The 16,231-nt window shown below is 50.2% G+C and overlaps 1 protein-coding gene across 1 annotated transcript in view; it reads right to left on the bottom strand.

The window, feature by feature from the left end:
- SHANK2 (SH3 and multiple ankyrin repeat domains 2) overlaps positions 1-16,231 on the bottom strand; it is a 688,546-nt gene that overhangs the window by 231,526 nt on the left and 440,789 nt on the right. Inside the window, exon 15 of the mRNA XM_011930122.1 lies at positions 8,182-8,257. Within this exon, the coding sequence (XP_011785512.1) occupies positions 8,182-8,257 (76 nt within the window). The remainder of the gene's footprint in view (positions 1-8,181; positions 8,258-16,231) is intronic.

Genomic DNA, 16,231 nt, shown 5'->3' with positions numbered 1-16,231 from the left:
CCCGTCTCGGCCTCCCAAAGTGCTGGGATTACAGGCTTGAGCCATCGCGCCCGGCCCGCTTTTGTTTTTTTTTTTGGTTTCACTTTGTTGTCTATGCTGGTCTCGAATGCCCGGGTTAAAGCAATCCTCCTGCCTTGGCCTCCCAAAGTGCTGAGGTTACAGGTGTGAGCCACTGTGTCCACCCTCCACCGTTTTTTAACTTCTGCGTCCAACTTGGAGAGAGAACTTAGAACCTATAAATATAAATATACCAAAAGGTCAAGTGATATTGTCTAAAATGCATTAAACAAGAGAGAGAAGTTTGAGAATGTTATTTAAAGGTAATCCATTAGCATACTGGCAAGAACTATTCAAATTTGGAGGTGAGGGTCAAACTATGAAAGTCTCATCTTTTCCAGCAATGTGTCAAGCATAAAGAAATATGGGAGTAATCATCACTTTGGGAAGGTACTGACCAGAAGAATGAAGCAGACCTAATTTAAAAACTGTTTTTTGTCTGCCAAGTGGGGCTGTGTGGATGAAGCTGGGTCAGAGTGGGCAGACAATAATTTATTTCTACTCTTAGCCCTATCTCTGTAGTTTAATTAGTTACTTTCATTACATGCATGCAGTACTTGGGTGAAAATTTATGGAGGAAGGAAAAACGTGAAACTGAGAGTTCACCGAGAATGGATGAGGGGAGGAGTCCCTGGGGCAGCTGGACTGTGGGGTGCTATAGGGAACAGAGAACACGGACAAGAGCCAAGGAGCCGGCCCAGTGAAACAGCAGGAGGACAAGGAGAAGGCAGGACTCCTTGACCCTTGTGATGGACTAAAGGAAGGGGCGAGGGAGGAAAGCAAGGGACAATGAGGAGGGGGACACTCAGGTCTCCCGTTTAGGCACTGGGAGGGCTGTCCATCACAATAGAGACCACAGAGAAGAGCAGCACTCCCTGGAGAAATGACTCACCCAAATGGAGACCTGGCCCCAGCCACCATCTTTACCATGCTGGGAGAGCATGAAGGAAGAGATGGGTCATCTGTGGTTGTGATGCCTTCCTTTGCCCATACCCAGAGAAATACCTCTCTGTTTCAAAAAACTACAAAAGCACTATATACTTGCAAAAATAAAAATAAGGTGCATTGGCTCACGACTGTAATCCCAGCACTTTGGGAGGCTGAGGCTGGTGGATCACCTGAGGTCAGGAGTTTGAGACCAGCCAGGCCAACATAGTGAAACCTCATCTCTACTAAAAATATAAAATAATTAGCCAGACATGGTGGCACATGCCTATAATTCCAGTTACTTAGGAGGTTGAGGCAGGAGAATCAATTGAACCTGGGAGGCAGAGGTTGCAGTAAGCTGAAATCACGCCATTGCACTCCAGCCTGGGCAACAGAGCGAGACTCTGTCTCAAAAATAAATAAATAAATAGTAAAAAAAAAATAAAAATACATAAAATGCATGAAATAAACAGTGAAATAATCTCTTGCCCTGCCCCAAACTATGCCTCAAAGAAGCCGCTATGAGGGCTTCCATATTAACTGCGAGGCCCAGCCTTCAGTTGAGAGTAAGGAACAAATGGGGTGTGCTTCCTTCTGTGTCCAGACAGTAGACATACTCAGGAATAAAGCCTTCTTTTCAAGTCTAAGAAATAATAACAAACATATAAAAACACAAAATAATGGCGGAGGAAGAATGGGGGAAATCAATGTTTCTTGCCATTCAGTTCTTACAACCTACACACTGAGGCAGTCTTCTAGAGCGCAGAGTTAGGGTTTCAAAGGAAAGCCAGCTACCCACACATGCTGCTCACAACTCAGCACCCCTCTGGATTTATATAGCACATGCCTCTTAGGAGCTGCAAGTACTAAACATATTTTCTCATTCATCCTTAACACGAACACAACTGGAGATATAGAATGAGTTGGAAGCAGCTCTACTTTGCAAACAACAGGAACTGAAGACTCAGGGAGGGGAGGTGAGCTACCCAAGGTTGCATAGTTACTTAGCTGGAAAGCCAGAGAGAAAACTTAGGACCAGTGATTTCTCAGGGTCTTTAGAATGCTTCAGATAATATGCATATATGCTTCTAGCTGCAGGGTCCTTCTCTAGAAGGATCCTCAGGAACCCAGCAACAGAGATCCTCTGTAAGGAGAAGAACTTGGGGACTAGAAGGCAAAGATGGGAGACCTACCCTTCACACTCTATCAATTTCCTGCATATCTTGAATTTTTAAACCAGGTATGTGTATTTCTTATTACTGATTTAGAAAAGATAAAAATTGGGCTGTGAGGTTCAAAAGCCATGAAAATGGGGAGTTGTGGACAGTGGATATTCAATGGTGAACAGGCATACTTTGCCATCCTTCTAATTCACTCTCTAAGATAAAACTGGTTTTCTCTAAGGGAGAATAAAAAACAGATGCTCAGCACCTTCTTAAACCCTTTCCTTGAGTGGCATTAATGGACATGTTCCTTCCTTGCTGCCAATAAGGATGTGCCTCCGGGAGCTCCTCCCGGAGGAGAAACCAAGAGAAGGCGAGAGCTAAGTCCTCCGTGCTCTTCCTCACCCCCATGTCCATGCCCCTTTCCAATCTAACTTCATCCTACACCTCAGTTCCATCCACCTCTCTACCCCACCTCCTCCACCAGCCCCAACTACCGTTGTTGCTTGGCCTGGATAATTGCAATTGGGCTCCTCACTGGACTCCATCCATCCTGCCATCTGCTTTCCTCCAGAAAAGTGATTCAGATGATGTCACTTCTGCCTAACGCCCTCCAATGCCTCCACTGCAAGTGCGAGAAGACCCAACTCCTTTCATGAAGCACGAGGTCTTTCTCTGACATTACTGCTTCTACTTTTTCCTAGGCTGTGGCTATTCCTGCAGCGTCGAATCCTCTCATCACCCCAGTGCTTCTGTGCTTGCTGAACCTTCTCTTGAGGGCTGATTCCTCCTCAATCTTTGGGTTTCAACTCAAAAGTCACTTCTTCAGGGAGACGCTTGCTCCCTGGCATCCCTGCATAAAGCTGGCATGACCCAACCTCCCAGGACTCTATGACCGTACTTGTCTGCTTCATAGCATCAACTACAAAGGGAGATCCTCTGCTTCATTTGTTAACTTTATTGTGTACTTTTACTAATTAGACTGTAACCTACTTGAAGTCAAAGAATGTGCTTGCCTTGTTTACCTCTACATCCTCAGCTCCCAGAATAGTCAGGTCTTGATAAATACTGGTTAAACAGATGGATAGATGAATGCAGTGGTTGGGTGGATGGATGGATTGATGTATGAGTAGATGGGTGGATGGATGGGTGGGTAAGTAGATGGGTGGACGGGGGAGGGAACAGATGAATGCGTGGATGGATAAAGACATACATATGGATGGATGGATTCATAGATGGATGGATGGATAGATGGATGTGTGGATAGATGGACAGGTGGACAGGTGACTGGGTGGATAGATGAATAGGTGGATGGATGAGTGATAGAAAGATAAATGGCTGAGTGAGTGGACGGCTGGAAGGATGGATGTATAAATGTATAAATGGAGTCTGTTCAGCCTAAAGCGAGATCCTGAGTTCTCCCCCATCCCACCAGGTAGACTTCTCCTGGGTATCCCATGGTGAGGCTGGGTATTCAGTTAAAGAGGAGTGGGAACTTAAGATTCCCATTCCCTGAGTGGAGACATGTTTTTTAAAAATGACATTGAAATATCTGTAAAGTCCTGAGTAGAAATGGCCCTTAGAGCCCCTGTTGTTTGACTTTAATTAATGTGGCCATTTCTAGATCCTTGTCTCACTGTTTTCCGAGTGAGTGGAGGGGAATCCCAGGGAGGGAACTGGCTGGAACAACTGAGTATGTTCCCTAATGAACTGGTGTGTTTTAACATTTGGCTCTCCAGCTCTGAGACTCTGAGCAGTTTTTGACATAAGAGGAGGTGGGAAGGGGAGAAACCTCCTGACTGATTCAGAAAATGTCTCCATTGAGTCTCACTTCCCATGGCATTTTCTCTCATTACACTTGCATCAGCAGTGGGGTGGCCTCAGCCCCGTGCCGTCTGCCCAGATTGCGACCCCACAGCCGACTCTGGATAATTGGCCCACGGGGCTGGCACTGCACCCAGGTTTCTGCTGCTCATTAGTCTAGTTGCAACATGAATGCCGACAAGCGTTTGCGAGCTACAGGCTGTTCTACACCCATGCCCTGCTGACCATGACCTCCAGATGTTCCTCCTGCTCCACTGGAGAAGCTGGCAGTCAGCCTCTCACTCCACACCCACTCCAGAGCTACGCCATTCCAGGGTCACAGGGGTGCACAAGACCTACTCATCTCTGTCCACAAGCTTCCAGGCTGCTGGCCCTCCTTCCATGCCACCCGCTCTCCTTCCACACTGCCCGCTCTCTGCCTACACTGCCCACCCTCCATCTGTACTACCCACCCTCTGTCAGCACTGCCTGTCCCCCATCCACCCCGCCATGCTCACAGGTTCACAGTCTGGTCAAGGCCAGTTCTGGGCTCCTTCAGGCTAACCCTGCACCTGTTATGAACCAGCTCAGACAGTCAGGGATTAACAAAGGTAATACCATCATCCTGAATACATCAGGATTCCATTCATCTGAGGTTCCTAGAGTCATCAAATTCATAGAGACAGAAAGTAGACAGGTGGGGGCCAGAGTCTGAGGGAGGCGGGGCGGGGAGTTTGCGTTAATGCAGACAGAGTTCCAACTTTGCAAGATGAAAGAGCCCTGGAGCTGGATGGTGGTGTTGCTTGCACAACACAGTGAATGTCTTAATTCCACTAAACTAGTGATTCACGTAAAAACAGTCAGAATAGGAAAGTTTATATTATGTGTATTTTACCACAATAAGAAAAAATTGGGGGGCGGGGAAGGAATGAAGTACTGGTGTGTGTGTCACTGTGCGGGTGCACTTTGAAAACATGATGCAGAGTGGAAGAAGCCAGACACAAAAGACCACATAGTGGCTGATTCCATCTATGCGCATCTCTCCCAATAATGCTTCAGGAGGTGCTGACTCTGTCACCACAAAAAACACTGGCCCTCCTCCTCGTCAGTTTCCCTCAACCCAGGATGTCTTTGGGCAGTACCATCCTCACCACAGGAAGGCAGGACCCAAGTGCCAGGGCTCTACTGCCCACAGATCAGGCCTCATATTCAGGCTCAGATGCTCATCGACTTGGCCTTCCTTTCCCCTCCATCAGTGTCCCTCTAGCAGGTGGAATGTAACACTTGCATTACCAGCTCACTGGGAGGCTCAGCTATGAACAGGGCTATGCTCCATGCAGGGTGGGTGGCGCATGGGAGGGGTGGATAAGCAGTGCTGTTATGACTCTTGTTTCTTCCAATGAAACACAGGGTCACACGAGACCCACAGCTTGTCTGATCCCTCACCATGGGAGTGCTGGAGCTGACTCCTAACTCTGGTCAAGGCTGAAGCTTTTCACCATTTGCTTAAGCTACCAGTTGACTCCAGTGTGGTCTGTATGTTCCTCCTCTCTGAGGTGAGGTCCCAGGACCTGGCAGAGCAGGTGTTCGTACACATGTAAAACAAAAGTCCTTGTCTGGACACCAAAACAGGGATGTAGAGTTGGTGGGGATCTTGGAGGTCATCCAATCCAATCTTCTGTGACATTCTGGCAAGAGAATCCCCAGCCCTGCTTGGCTCCTTCCAGTATGGGGAGCTCACTACCTCCTGAGGCAGCCTGAACAGCCACAATAGTTCTGCAAGTCTTCTCTTGGCTGAACTCCAGCCCATGTCCCTGGTGCTTTCTGGTCCTGCTGTTAGCCATGTGCCACACCTTTGCTACATGACCCCAGGCAGCTTGGCCCACAGATGTCTCTCTTCCCAGGCAGGTCCTTCCTCTGCTCCTCTGTGGGGAGCCTCAGGTACTAGGGTCCATTGTGCAGACTCTGCTTGCTATCACAGATCCTATCACAGTGTGATAGGCCCACTGACTATGACCACCTGCCCAGGGTCCACTTCCACAGGCAGCCTTCTGCTACTGCTGCAGAAACAATTCATCTGTCCCAAATAAAGGCTCATCAGGAGAAACTGGGGTCAGCCCCTGAGCTGCCTTTTAGGGCTGTGTTTGTGACCAGGCCATGGATCACACCTGGGCTTCAATGTAAAAAAGTGGGCAAGTGTAGCAAGACCTGGAAAGTCTGTGGCATTCCCTGGAGGGGTACCGGCTCCTCTCCTGGCTGTAGCATTCCTTTTATAGCACACCTCATTTACACGAGAAGCGGCTGGGACAGGTCAGCATTATAACTGAGTCCAATGAGCAATTCCGCTCCTAAGTACATGCACATACTTGCATGCAAATATCAATGGCAATCAATACCATTCACAACAGCCAAAAGGTGGAAACAACCTGTGCTCACTGACAGATGAAGGGATGAGCAAAATGTGGTCCGTCCATACAATGAAACATTATTCAACCCTAAAAAAAAGGAAGAAAATCCAGACATGCTACAACAAGAATGAACCTTGAAGGTATTATGCTCAGTGAAAGAAGCCAGTCACAGAAAGATGAATACGTCAGGATTCCACTCATCTGAGGTTCCTAGAGTCATCAAATTCATAGAGACAGAAAGTAGACAGGTGCGGGGCTGGAGTTTGAGGGAGGTGGAGTTGGGAGTTTCCATTAATGCAGACAGAGTTTCAACTTTGCAAGACAAAAGAGCTCTGGAGCTGGATGGTGGTGTTGGCTACACAAAGCTGTGAATGTTCTTAATAGCACTAAACTAGTGATTCCCTAACAAATGGTCGGAATAGGAAACTTTATATTACATGTATTTTACTCACAATAAGAAAAAATTGGGGGCAGGGAAGGAATGAAGTACTGATGCATGCCACCATGTGGATGGACTTTGAAAACATGATGCAGCGTGGAAGAGGCCAGACATGAAAGATCACGTAGCAGCTGATTCCATCTACGCACAGCACCGAAGCAGGCAGAGCCCGGAGACAGAAGCAGGTGGGTGGGTGCCAGGGCCTGGGGAGGGGCAATGGGAGTGGGAGTGACTGCTAATGGCTGACAAAATGTTTTGGAAGCAGAGAGTGGTGATGGTTGCATAATACTGTAAACATACTAACTGCTACCTTATTGCACACTTTAAATTGTAAGTTTTAGGTTACGTACATTTTACCTCAATCAAAACAGACAGACCAAAACAAACCAATCAGCCAACCCAGTTGGATCCCTCCACAGGCAGGTAAGAGTCGAGGGCAGGGGTCTGGGCTGCTCATCACAGATGTCCTTGAGGTTGGGGAAGAACTCAGGGTAGGACCCTCCCACCTCTGGAGGAGACGGGTGTGGTCAGCTTCTGAGAAGAGGCTCCTCAGCCAGGAGGGTTGGGCGCAGGACCCTCACATCCCCGGGGCCTGCGTCTGCACCTCCTTCTCTTTTCTGCCTCACACACTGGCACCTGTTGAGCTTCAACATCCAGTAAGAACCCTCTGTCTGGGGCTCCCCACATGGAGGGGTCTGTTCCCACACTCGGGGCCAGCAGGACACCCCCCAGCCTCAACCTCCCCTGCAGGCAGAAGGGCACAGAGACCCAAGGACGTCCCCACAGCTGGTGCCACACAGGTGTGGTTTCTGCAGAAAAATCCAACCATGTGCCTGCGCTAGTCACATTGTCAAAGAGGCAGGGCTCTTTCCACACATCAGACGGACCCAAACCTGCTGTGCTGAGATCTGGCTGACTGGCAAGCATGCCTGCCTCCTTCCCTCACAGCCATTCCACCTAAGCAGAAGTGGCAGGAATGGATGAGAACCTGAGGACCACAGAGGAGGCAGGAACCCAGGCCTGAGGCATCCGAAATACTCCCCTGGGGGATGCCACTACCCCGGTACTGCCTCGAGGCCCCTGAGGCCCACTGCCTTCATCCTTGACATTTGTGTGCTTTCGCGAAAACAATGCCGGCCAGCCTTCTCCCTGGGGCCACCACACAGGTGTGCTCTGGCTGGACACAAACCGAAGGTGGCACCAAGTACACCTCTCAGGCACGGGCTCCAGGAGACGGCGGCTTCCACAGTCCTAGCCTGGTAACACACAGCAGCAGGCAGACACGAGGGGCCTGAAAGCTGCATGTAAGGTGGTCCAGCGTGTTTGCAGCACAGACGAACAGCTTTGACCCGAGGGTCCTGGAAGAGAAAGCAGCGCGTCTTACCTGGAAGTGTCGAAGCTGTCATAGGAGCCCACGGTGTAGTGCCTGAAAAGCTTCTTGCTGCGGTCAGCACGGGTTTCTGTACAGAGAGGGAAGGGAAACACCATTCAGAAAAGTCATGGTCCCCGAACTCTGAACCCACAAAACACAAAGCTGGTGGGCCCTCTCACCGACTCCCCAAAACGTGAGATGCCCTGTCCTGGGGAAGGGTCTGGAGGAAAATGAGGCCTGGTTCTGGGGCGCGACTTTGAGAAACTTGGAGAATGCATGTGCACCCCAATGCTGACCACTGAAGAGTCAGGAGCACCACTCCCTAAGGGAGGCAGAGTCCCACAGGCCTCATCTCACAGAGGAGGCAGGAGGAAGCAGCCTGTGAAGACGAGAGGGCCAGGCCAGCTCAGGCCACGACAGGGCAGCCCACTCAGCTCATGGAATCCACTAGAAGAGCATTCTGCTGTGATAAGCCTTCCAGCAAAACTGAAAACCTGCAGACAACTGCCTTTCAGGAAAGAAAGAACATTTATTGTCATTTTCCTGATTATAGTTCTCTCCTAAAAAAAAAAAAAAAAAAGCACCAAACCCACATGATTAACGTTTCTAATTAAGTCCTCTGCTTGTTCCCCTTACTCAGCAGATTGAGACATAAATTTCATGGGAAATGATATGAGCGGTGTAATTAGATTTAATGGATAGTTCAGCGTCAGAGAGAGAGAGAGAGAAAAAAAAAACCCACAACAGAAAGACATAAAACAGCAGCTCACGAGTTCCTGTTTACTTTCCTCCCAAACAGGATTTCCTGCACAATCTCCTACCTAAACCCTGCAAAACAGCCAAAGAAATTGTGCAACTGACTTCAGGAAAATGGCCCAAAGTTTAATTTAAACTCTGTAAACAACCTTCTCTGTTGTTAGCCTCCTCCATCCCAAATTCTGAGGCGAAAGCATGTTTCTTTCCTGCTCAAACCCCAAAATGCATATTTGCAGTTCAAAAGTAAAGTGAGGGAACTGAGAAAGGTCTCCACACCTTTCATGTGCCCAGAGGCAGCCAGCTGTTCACCAAAGGCACACGTTCTAAGAACCCTTTCCCTTTTCCAGCAGTGTGGTGTTGCCCTTGGGGGCAGGAAAGGAGGCAGGTGTTGAGCCCAGGACTCCATTTCCCAGCCTCCCTTGCACCCAGATGTGGCCACGTGACTAGTTCTCACCACTGAGATGTGAGCACAAGCAGGGTGGGAAGGGTCCCTTCCAAGCTTAGGCTTTTTAGAAGCCAGTGTTCTCTCCCAACTCTCTCTTCCTGCTTCTGCCGGCTCAACGCTCAGGCCTCTGAGACCCTGGGGTCAACAGCTGGGTCTCTGTGCCCTGGACCCTTACGTAAGCAAGTGTTGCATTTCTACCACATTAGGCTGCAACCTTGGATTAATTTGATGCAGCGGCTAACACTGCCTTAGCAGCGCCCTGCCTGTGCAGGACAGATGGGTCCTCCACATGGAAGCTCCCAGCTGTCTCCACCCCTTCCACACTGCTCCCCACAAACACCTGAGCCTCCTGCAAAACACAACAGGATTCCCCAGACAGCTACATCAGCACCATCTCCATCATCATCACTGACATTTATTGAGCACTTACTGTGTACCAGGCCCTGCTATAAAGTGTCGCTTAAGTATTCAACAGTTTAACTACCATGACCACCCAGGGAGTGGGGCACACTCCGCTCTGCAGCACCTCCAGTGCGGCCAGGGACACCCTCTGCCCTCACTCCGTTGAATGCCACTCCTCAAAGCCTTGCTCAGGGCCGTGGGAGCCCTGCTAGTACTACCAAAAAGACGCATTGCACAATTACCAGATAAAAACACAGTATACACCATCAGATTAGTCAGAGTGCACAGGGCCCTCACCAAGCCTGCACCGGTCCAGCCAAGCTGCACACACCTCCCCTGTGCTTGGCATCTGCAACAAATATGCCCAGGTGCAGGAGGACACCTGTGTCCTCCTCTTCCCTGGCATCCAGCATCTTGCACAGGTCCAATTCCAATCATCATTTATGAAGTCTGCCTGGCAGCCAGGCCCGTGCCCTGTATGCAGGGATTGGAAGAATTCAGCAGGGCAGAGCCTCAGGCTCTGCTTTTTGTGCTCAGGATCCCGGGGATGGGGTGAAGGAGGAGTCCCCGGGTGCTGAGGCTCCACAGGCTGGATGAGGGGCCCAGCATGTGGGTAACTGTGAGGTAGGAGCACACGGTCAGGCAAGCCCTGTGACATTTATGTTGGGCCATGCATGTGCAGGGACAAGTGAGACTTGAACCTTTCCATGGGTTTAAGCAGAGTAGCTCACAATGCCAATGAAGGGCCACAGGGACTGGCTGCTAATTGTTATTATTACTGTTAATTGCCTCTGCTCCTTACACCCCCACGTGGCAGCTCTGCGCTGGTTGTCTAGGGAACTGCTGGGCACTACCAGCTGATTGGTGCAGGATCCTGGCTGAGATCAGAGGCCAGGGGCCAGAAGCAGAGAGGAGAGTGTATAGTGGAATGTGTGTGTGTGTGTGTGTGTACACACGTCTGTGTGCATGCATGCGTGTGTGTGTATGCCTGTGTGTGTACTGTACATGTGTGTGTGTACGCATGTGTGTGTTTACCAGAAGAAAAGACTATTTCAGTAAAGGAACCATTTCTAAGCTAGGTAAGGTAGCCAGTGTGTCCCAGACTGGAGTTTTATGGACCAACAAAACTTGAAACAAAGAGAAGAAGGGTGTAGACTAATAAAACATTCACCAAGTTTTACATTTGGCTCAGTAAGAACAGTAAATTCCCCTCTGGTATCAAAATTGTAAGAAAAGGGAACTTTTTTTTTTTTTTTTGAGATGGAGTCTCACTCTGTCGCCCAGGCTGGAGTGCAGTGGCGCAATCTCAGCTCACTGCAAGCTCTGCCTCCCAGGTTCATGCCATTCTCCTGCCTCAGCCTCCCGAGTAGCTGGGACTACAGGCGCCCGCCACCTCGCCTGGCTAATTTTTTTGTATTTTTAGTAGAGACGGGGTTTCACCGTATTAGCCAGGATGGTCTTGATCTCCTGACCTCATGATCTGCCCGTCTCGGCCTCCCAAAATGTTAGGATTACAGGCGTGAGCCAACGCACTCAGCCAGAAAAAGGAGCCCTTAAAAGGACATTACCTCTGACTGCTTCATACAAGAATCCCACCACACAGGCCTTCCCTGTCTCCTGGTTCCCAGAGACAGTTATACTTGGGCTCTGGGATATGACCCTAAGGGACAGGAAAGGGATCCTAAGGGACAAGATTATTATCACTGTCACCACTATCACCACCATCACTACTCCCATCATCATCATCACCACCATCCATCATCACTACCATTACTCCCCTCCATCATCACCACCATTATCACCACCATCACCACCATACACCCATCCATCATCTCCATCACCACCATCACCACCACCATTACCACCATCATCATCTCCACCACCATCACCACCACCATTACCACCATCATCATCTCCACCACCATCACCACCATACCCCCATCCATCATCACCACCATTATCACCATCATCATCACCATCACCACCATACCCCCATCCATCATCAACACCACCATCACCATCATCACCACCATCATCATCTCCACCACCATCACCACCATACCCCCATCCATCATCACTACCATTATCACCAGCATCACCACCATAACCCTCACCCATCATCACCACCATCACCACTACCACCATTACCACCATCATCTCCACCATCATCACCACCATCACCATTACCACCACACCACCACCACCACCATTACCACCATCATCATCTCCACCACCATCACCACCACCACCATTACCACCATCATCATCTCCACCACCATCACCACCATTACCACCATCACCTCCACCACCATCACCACCATCACCACCACCATTACCACCACCATCATCACCAACATCATCACCATCATAATTACTACCATCATCACCATCATCATCACCCCATCATCATCACCATTACCACCACCACCATCTTCTTCACCATCATCACCAACACCATCACCACCAACATCATATCATCATCACCACTAATCATCATCACGACCCCCATCACCATCATCAGCACCATCATGTTCTTCACCACCATCATCATCACTACTGTCATCACTACCATCATCAACCACAATGACCACCACAATCATCCTCTTCACCATCATCATCATCGTCATTATCACTGTAGTCATTATCATCATCACTGCAGCAGAAGACATATTTATGTACTGTCAAGTGTGGAATGCTCTGCTAAATTATCTCATTGCATTAAAAGTAAGTCTTTACCCTTACTTGGTCCTCACACAATATCCCAAAGTAAGCAGATTTCCTGTCCCTGGTTTACAGAAGTAGCAGAGTGCAAAGAGGAGGGATGTGGGCTCCGAGGCCAGGCTGGCTCGATTCAGAGCCCAGCTCTACCACTTACTGGCTGCAAGTCCTCATCATGTCATCTTTAAAAGGATGATGCTAGTAACAGCCCCTCCTCAAAGGGGAAGGATTGAGGAGTCAATACGTGTAAGACACTAGAACGGCATGTGGCATGTTGAAAGCGCTATGTTATGTTAACTAATGCTGTCAAGGTCATACATTAGTTTAGCAACCTCTGCCTCCCAAGGTGGCCTCTCAAGGTCACGGAGTCCGTGAGCAGCAGGGTGGGTCTCTGACCCCAGATGTGAGCCTCCACAACCAGTGCTGACAGCAACCAATGGCCATAGCTGGCGATCCACTCACCAGGGCCCACACGTATTCTAGGTGTGTGTGCTTCACCTGTCTGATGTTGCTGTGTCTGGTTTACGGGTGAGGAGGGGGAGGCTCAGAGAGTTTGAGTGAGTTGCCTCAGGTCCCCCAGCCAGGAGGTAGCAGAGCCCACTGTAGTGCAGCCTCCAGGGGTAGCACCCATATGGGGTTCCTGGGAGGCAGCATCTAACGAGTGACCCGTGTAAATCCAGGTGGCCTTCTTGACTCTGCCACGTCCTGTGGACATGCTCTCAGCAGCCTCGGTTTCTGAACTGGAAAGAGCGGCGTGGGCTAGACAGCCCTTGGGACCCTGTCCCCAGTGTTACAGTTGCACACGTCATGGCTTGTCCAGGTTTGGCCCCCTGGGACTTGCTGTGCACTGCGCTGAGAGGCAGGGGCTGCTGGGCTGCCCCTTCCCAAGGCTCCCTGGATCTCCCGGTGAAAACGTGGTCACAAATAAAACACCTTGAGACAGACGAGGGGAGGAGCAGGAGGTCAGGGGCCACACCAGCTTCCCTGTGCGCCAGTGACAACAAAGGATGCTGGCTATTCCCCGCTGCTGAGAGGCCAGCTTCCCAGGTGCCGGGGCCTGAGGTCAATGCTGCCTCAGAGCTGACCACACCTTTGGCTGCGTGTGCACCTGCTCATCCTGCTGGCCACATCCTCCCTATCTTCTGTGGGACCAGTCCTTTCTCAGTTTCAGCCATGTGGTCAGGTGAGGGCACCCTGCCCCTCGTCACCCAACCGCCCAGCCCTGGGCTCCTGCAGTTAACATTCCCGGCCGGAATGTCCCTTTGATCCCAGTGAGTGACGGGATCAGGGTAGGGGCCTGGGACCCCCGCGGGGACAATGCCATCCTACTCCTGCTGCTGGGGTTCCCACGCCTCAGGACACAGAGGGAGGCCAGCCGCCTGAGGGGGATGCCCACGTGCAGGATGACACAGGGCTGGGGGAGGAGGGAGGGCAGGAACAGAGACAGAGAGACCCAGAGAGATGGGCGACTGCCCTAGAGACACAGCTGGAAACCCTGGACACAGCCATGCCCGGCTTCTCACTTGTACAAACCAAATGCATATCCTTGGTGGTATTAAAAAACTTGGCTTTCTGTTTTTTAATGATGCAGTAACGCATTTAATAGTTGCGTTGCTGTACCACGTGGCTAAGAAACTGCCATGGCCGCATAGCTTTCCTGGGGACACAGCTGCTTCCCTTCACCATGGGAAGGTCCTGGTGAGGCTGCCCCTCAGGAGGCCAACAAGTCCACCCGGTACACAGGGGTGTACACGTGGGTGTGGTCTAGGGATCCTGCTGGACTCTCCTAGGCCCTGTCATTAGCAGTAAGTGACCCATGGCCCACGCAAGGCCAGGTGGCCTTTTTCTGAGATGTTCTGTAGTCTGACTGCTGAGGAAGGTGATCTTGGCTTCCTTTTAGAGATGCGACAGAAGGACACAGGCTATGGCCACCATTCAAAGCACAGGGAGGGAGTCCAGCGATGAAGCCAGCTCACAGCGGAAGGCAGAACCAAGTTCAAGGTCTGGGGCAGGGAGAGATGGGCCTAAAAGACCTTGATGCCAGGAGTTCCCGGATTGTGGCTTGTGGTGGTCACTGAGGCTACTAATCAAATACTTCTGGCTTTCCACCAGGGGGTATGTGGTCAGACACTACCTTCTTGGCTCTCCTGTGGTTGAGTAAGCCCTTGAAATTAATTTTAGCCAGTGAATGTTGAGAGGAAGTGACTTATGTTATTTCCTGGCTGGAGACTTTAATTCCAAATGCAAGACCCCCACCCCCCCCACCAGCATTGTCTTTTTGCCCTCGGGCAAGGTGACCAAAACATTTGAGAAGCTGGTGGTTCTATTGGTCTGGGTCCCCAAGTCACCATCTGTTGATGTATGATGGGCATAAGGCGTGAATGAGAAAGAAACCTTTGTTGTTCCAAACCACAGAGATTGGGGGATTTTTTACTTTTTATTTTTGAAGGCTAGTCAGGTGAAGCACTGAGAATGGAGAAGGAACAAACAAAATCTGTAACTGGTTGTGATCAATGAGCTGTCAACACTGCTGCACTCAGACCAGCCAAGGGGAACGCTTGTTACTGCAGCTTCATGTAGGGCAAGCTGACTGAAACACACCTCCATGGCCCTCTCAGTCCTATAGGCCAGTACATCCTAGGCAGAGATGCGTTTCTGTCACCAGCAACCAAAATCGTCCTAGCAAGTATAGGAGGGAAGATCAGACAAAATCAAGGCAAAGGCTGAATTTAGCCTCCTCTGAGAGAATGGTTGTACTTCCTAGGAAAAAAGGAGAAAATAACCTACTAGACAACAGAAATGGATCCCATTAAGCATGGCCAGAATATGGCATCACTTTATGTGTCTCAGAGGAGATCCCTCTGCCTATGATAAAGGAGGCAGAGAAGCCAACCATCCAAGAGGGAAGTATTGATTTGTCTGCTTCCTTAACCGTGGAGAAACTTCTTGATGTCAAAACCAAGTTTCCAACCAGGACTTCCTCCTGGTCAGCACTGGGATCAGCAGGGGATATAGCAGGGGCTCAGCAATGTTTGTAGTGCTCCACACACATGGAGGCCAGCAGTCACTACCACTCTAGTCTGAACCACCATGATCTTGCACCTGGACTGTTGCAGTAGCCTCCCATCTCCCTGCTTCCACGCTTGCCCCTCCCCTTCACTGATTCACACTCTAGCGAGCCAACAGAATGAGCTTTTAAAAAACGTAAATCAGGTGATTTTCAACTCTGCCGCTTAACATTTTCCAACAGCTTCCAAACGCAACCAGAGTCATGTTCAAGCTGTCTCCTATGGCACAAGCCGGACGCCACATGGCCCTGCCTGCTCCCTGGCTCATCTCCCACCGCTCTTCCCCTCCCCGGTCCCCTCAGCCAAGTTAGCCTCCTCCTTGTCTCTTGAACAGGTCGAGCTCATTGACGCCTCAGGGCCTTTGTGCATGCTTAACTCTGCCTGGAATGCTCCTTCCCCGGCTCACATTTCACCACAGTGCTAGCTCTCCAGATCCTACAACACAGCCTGGTACATGGTGGGCACTCAGTAACTCTGGAGAAAGTGAGCCAATGGGTAAAAGTCACACACCCTTGGACCCTTTGCTCCCATTCCATGTTGGCCATGCCATCTCCTTGGTCTGAGCGTGGCAAGTTGGAGATAGAGCCCAGGATCTTGGATGATCACAGCTCCTGCCAGGGACTGCCGAGGCAGGGGACACAGCCCTGGCTGGGGTGGTGGCTGGCTGTGACCT

Source organism: Colobus angolensis, unplaced genomic scaffold (genome assembly GCF_000951035.1).
Source record: "Colobus angolensis palliatus isolate OR3802 unplaced genomic scaffold, Cang.pa_1.0 Scaffold84, whole genome shotgun sequence".
Lineage (NCBI taxonomy): Eukaryota > Metazoa > Chordata > Mammalia > Primates > Cercopithecidae > Colobus > Colobus angolensis.
The sequence above is the reverse complement of the archived record's forward strand: the minus strand, read 5'-3'. Positions and strand labels throughout refer to the sequence as shown.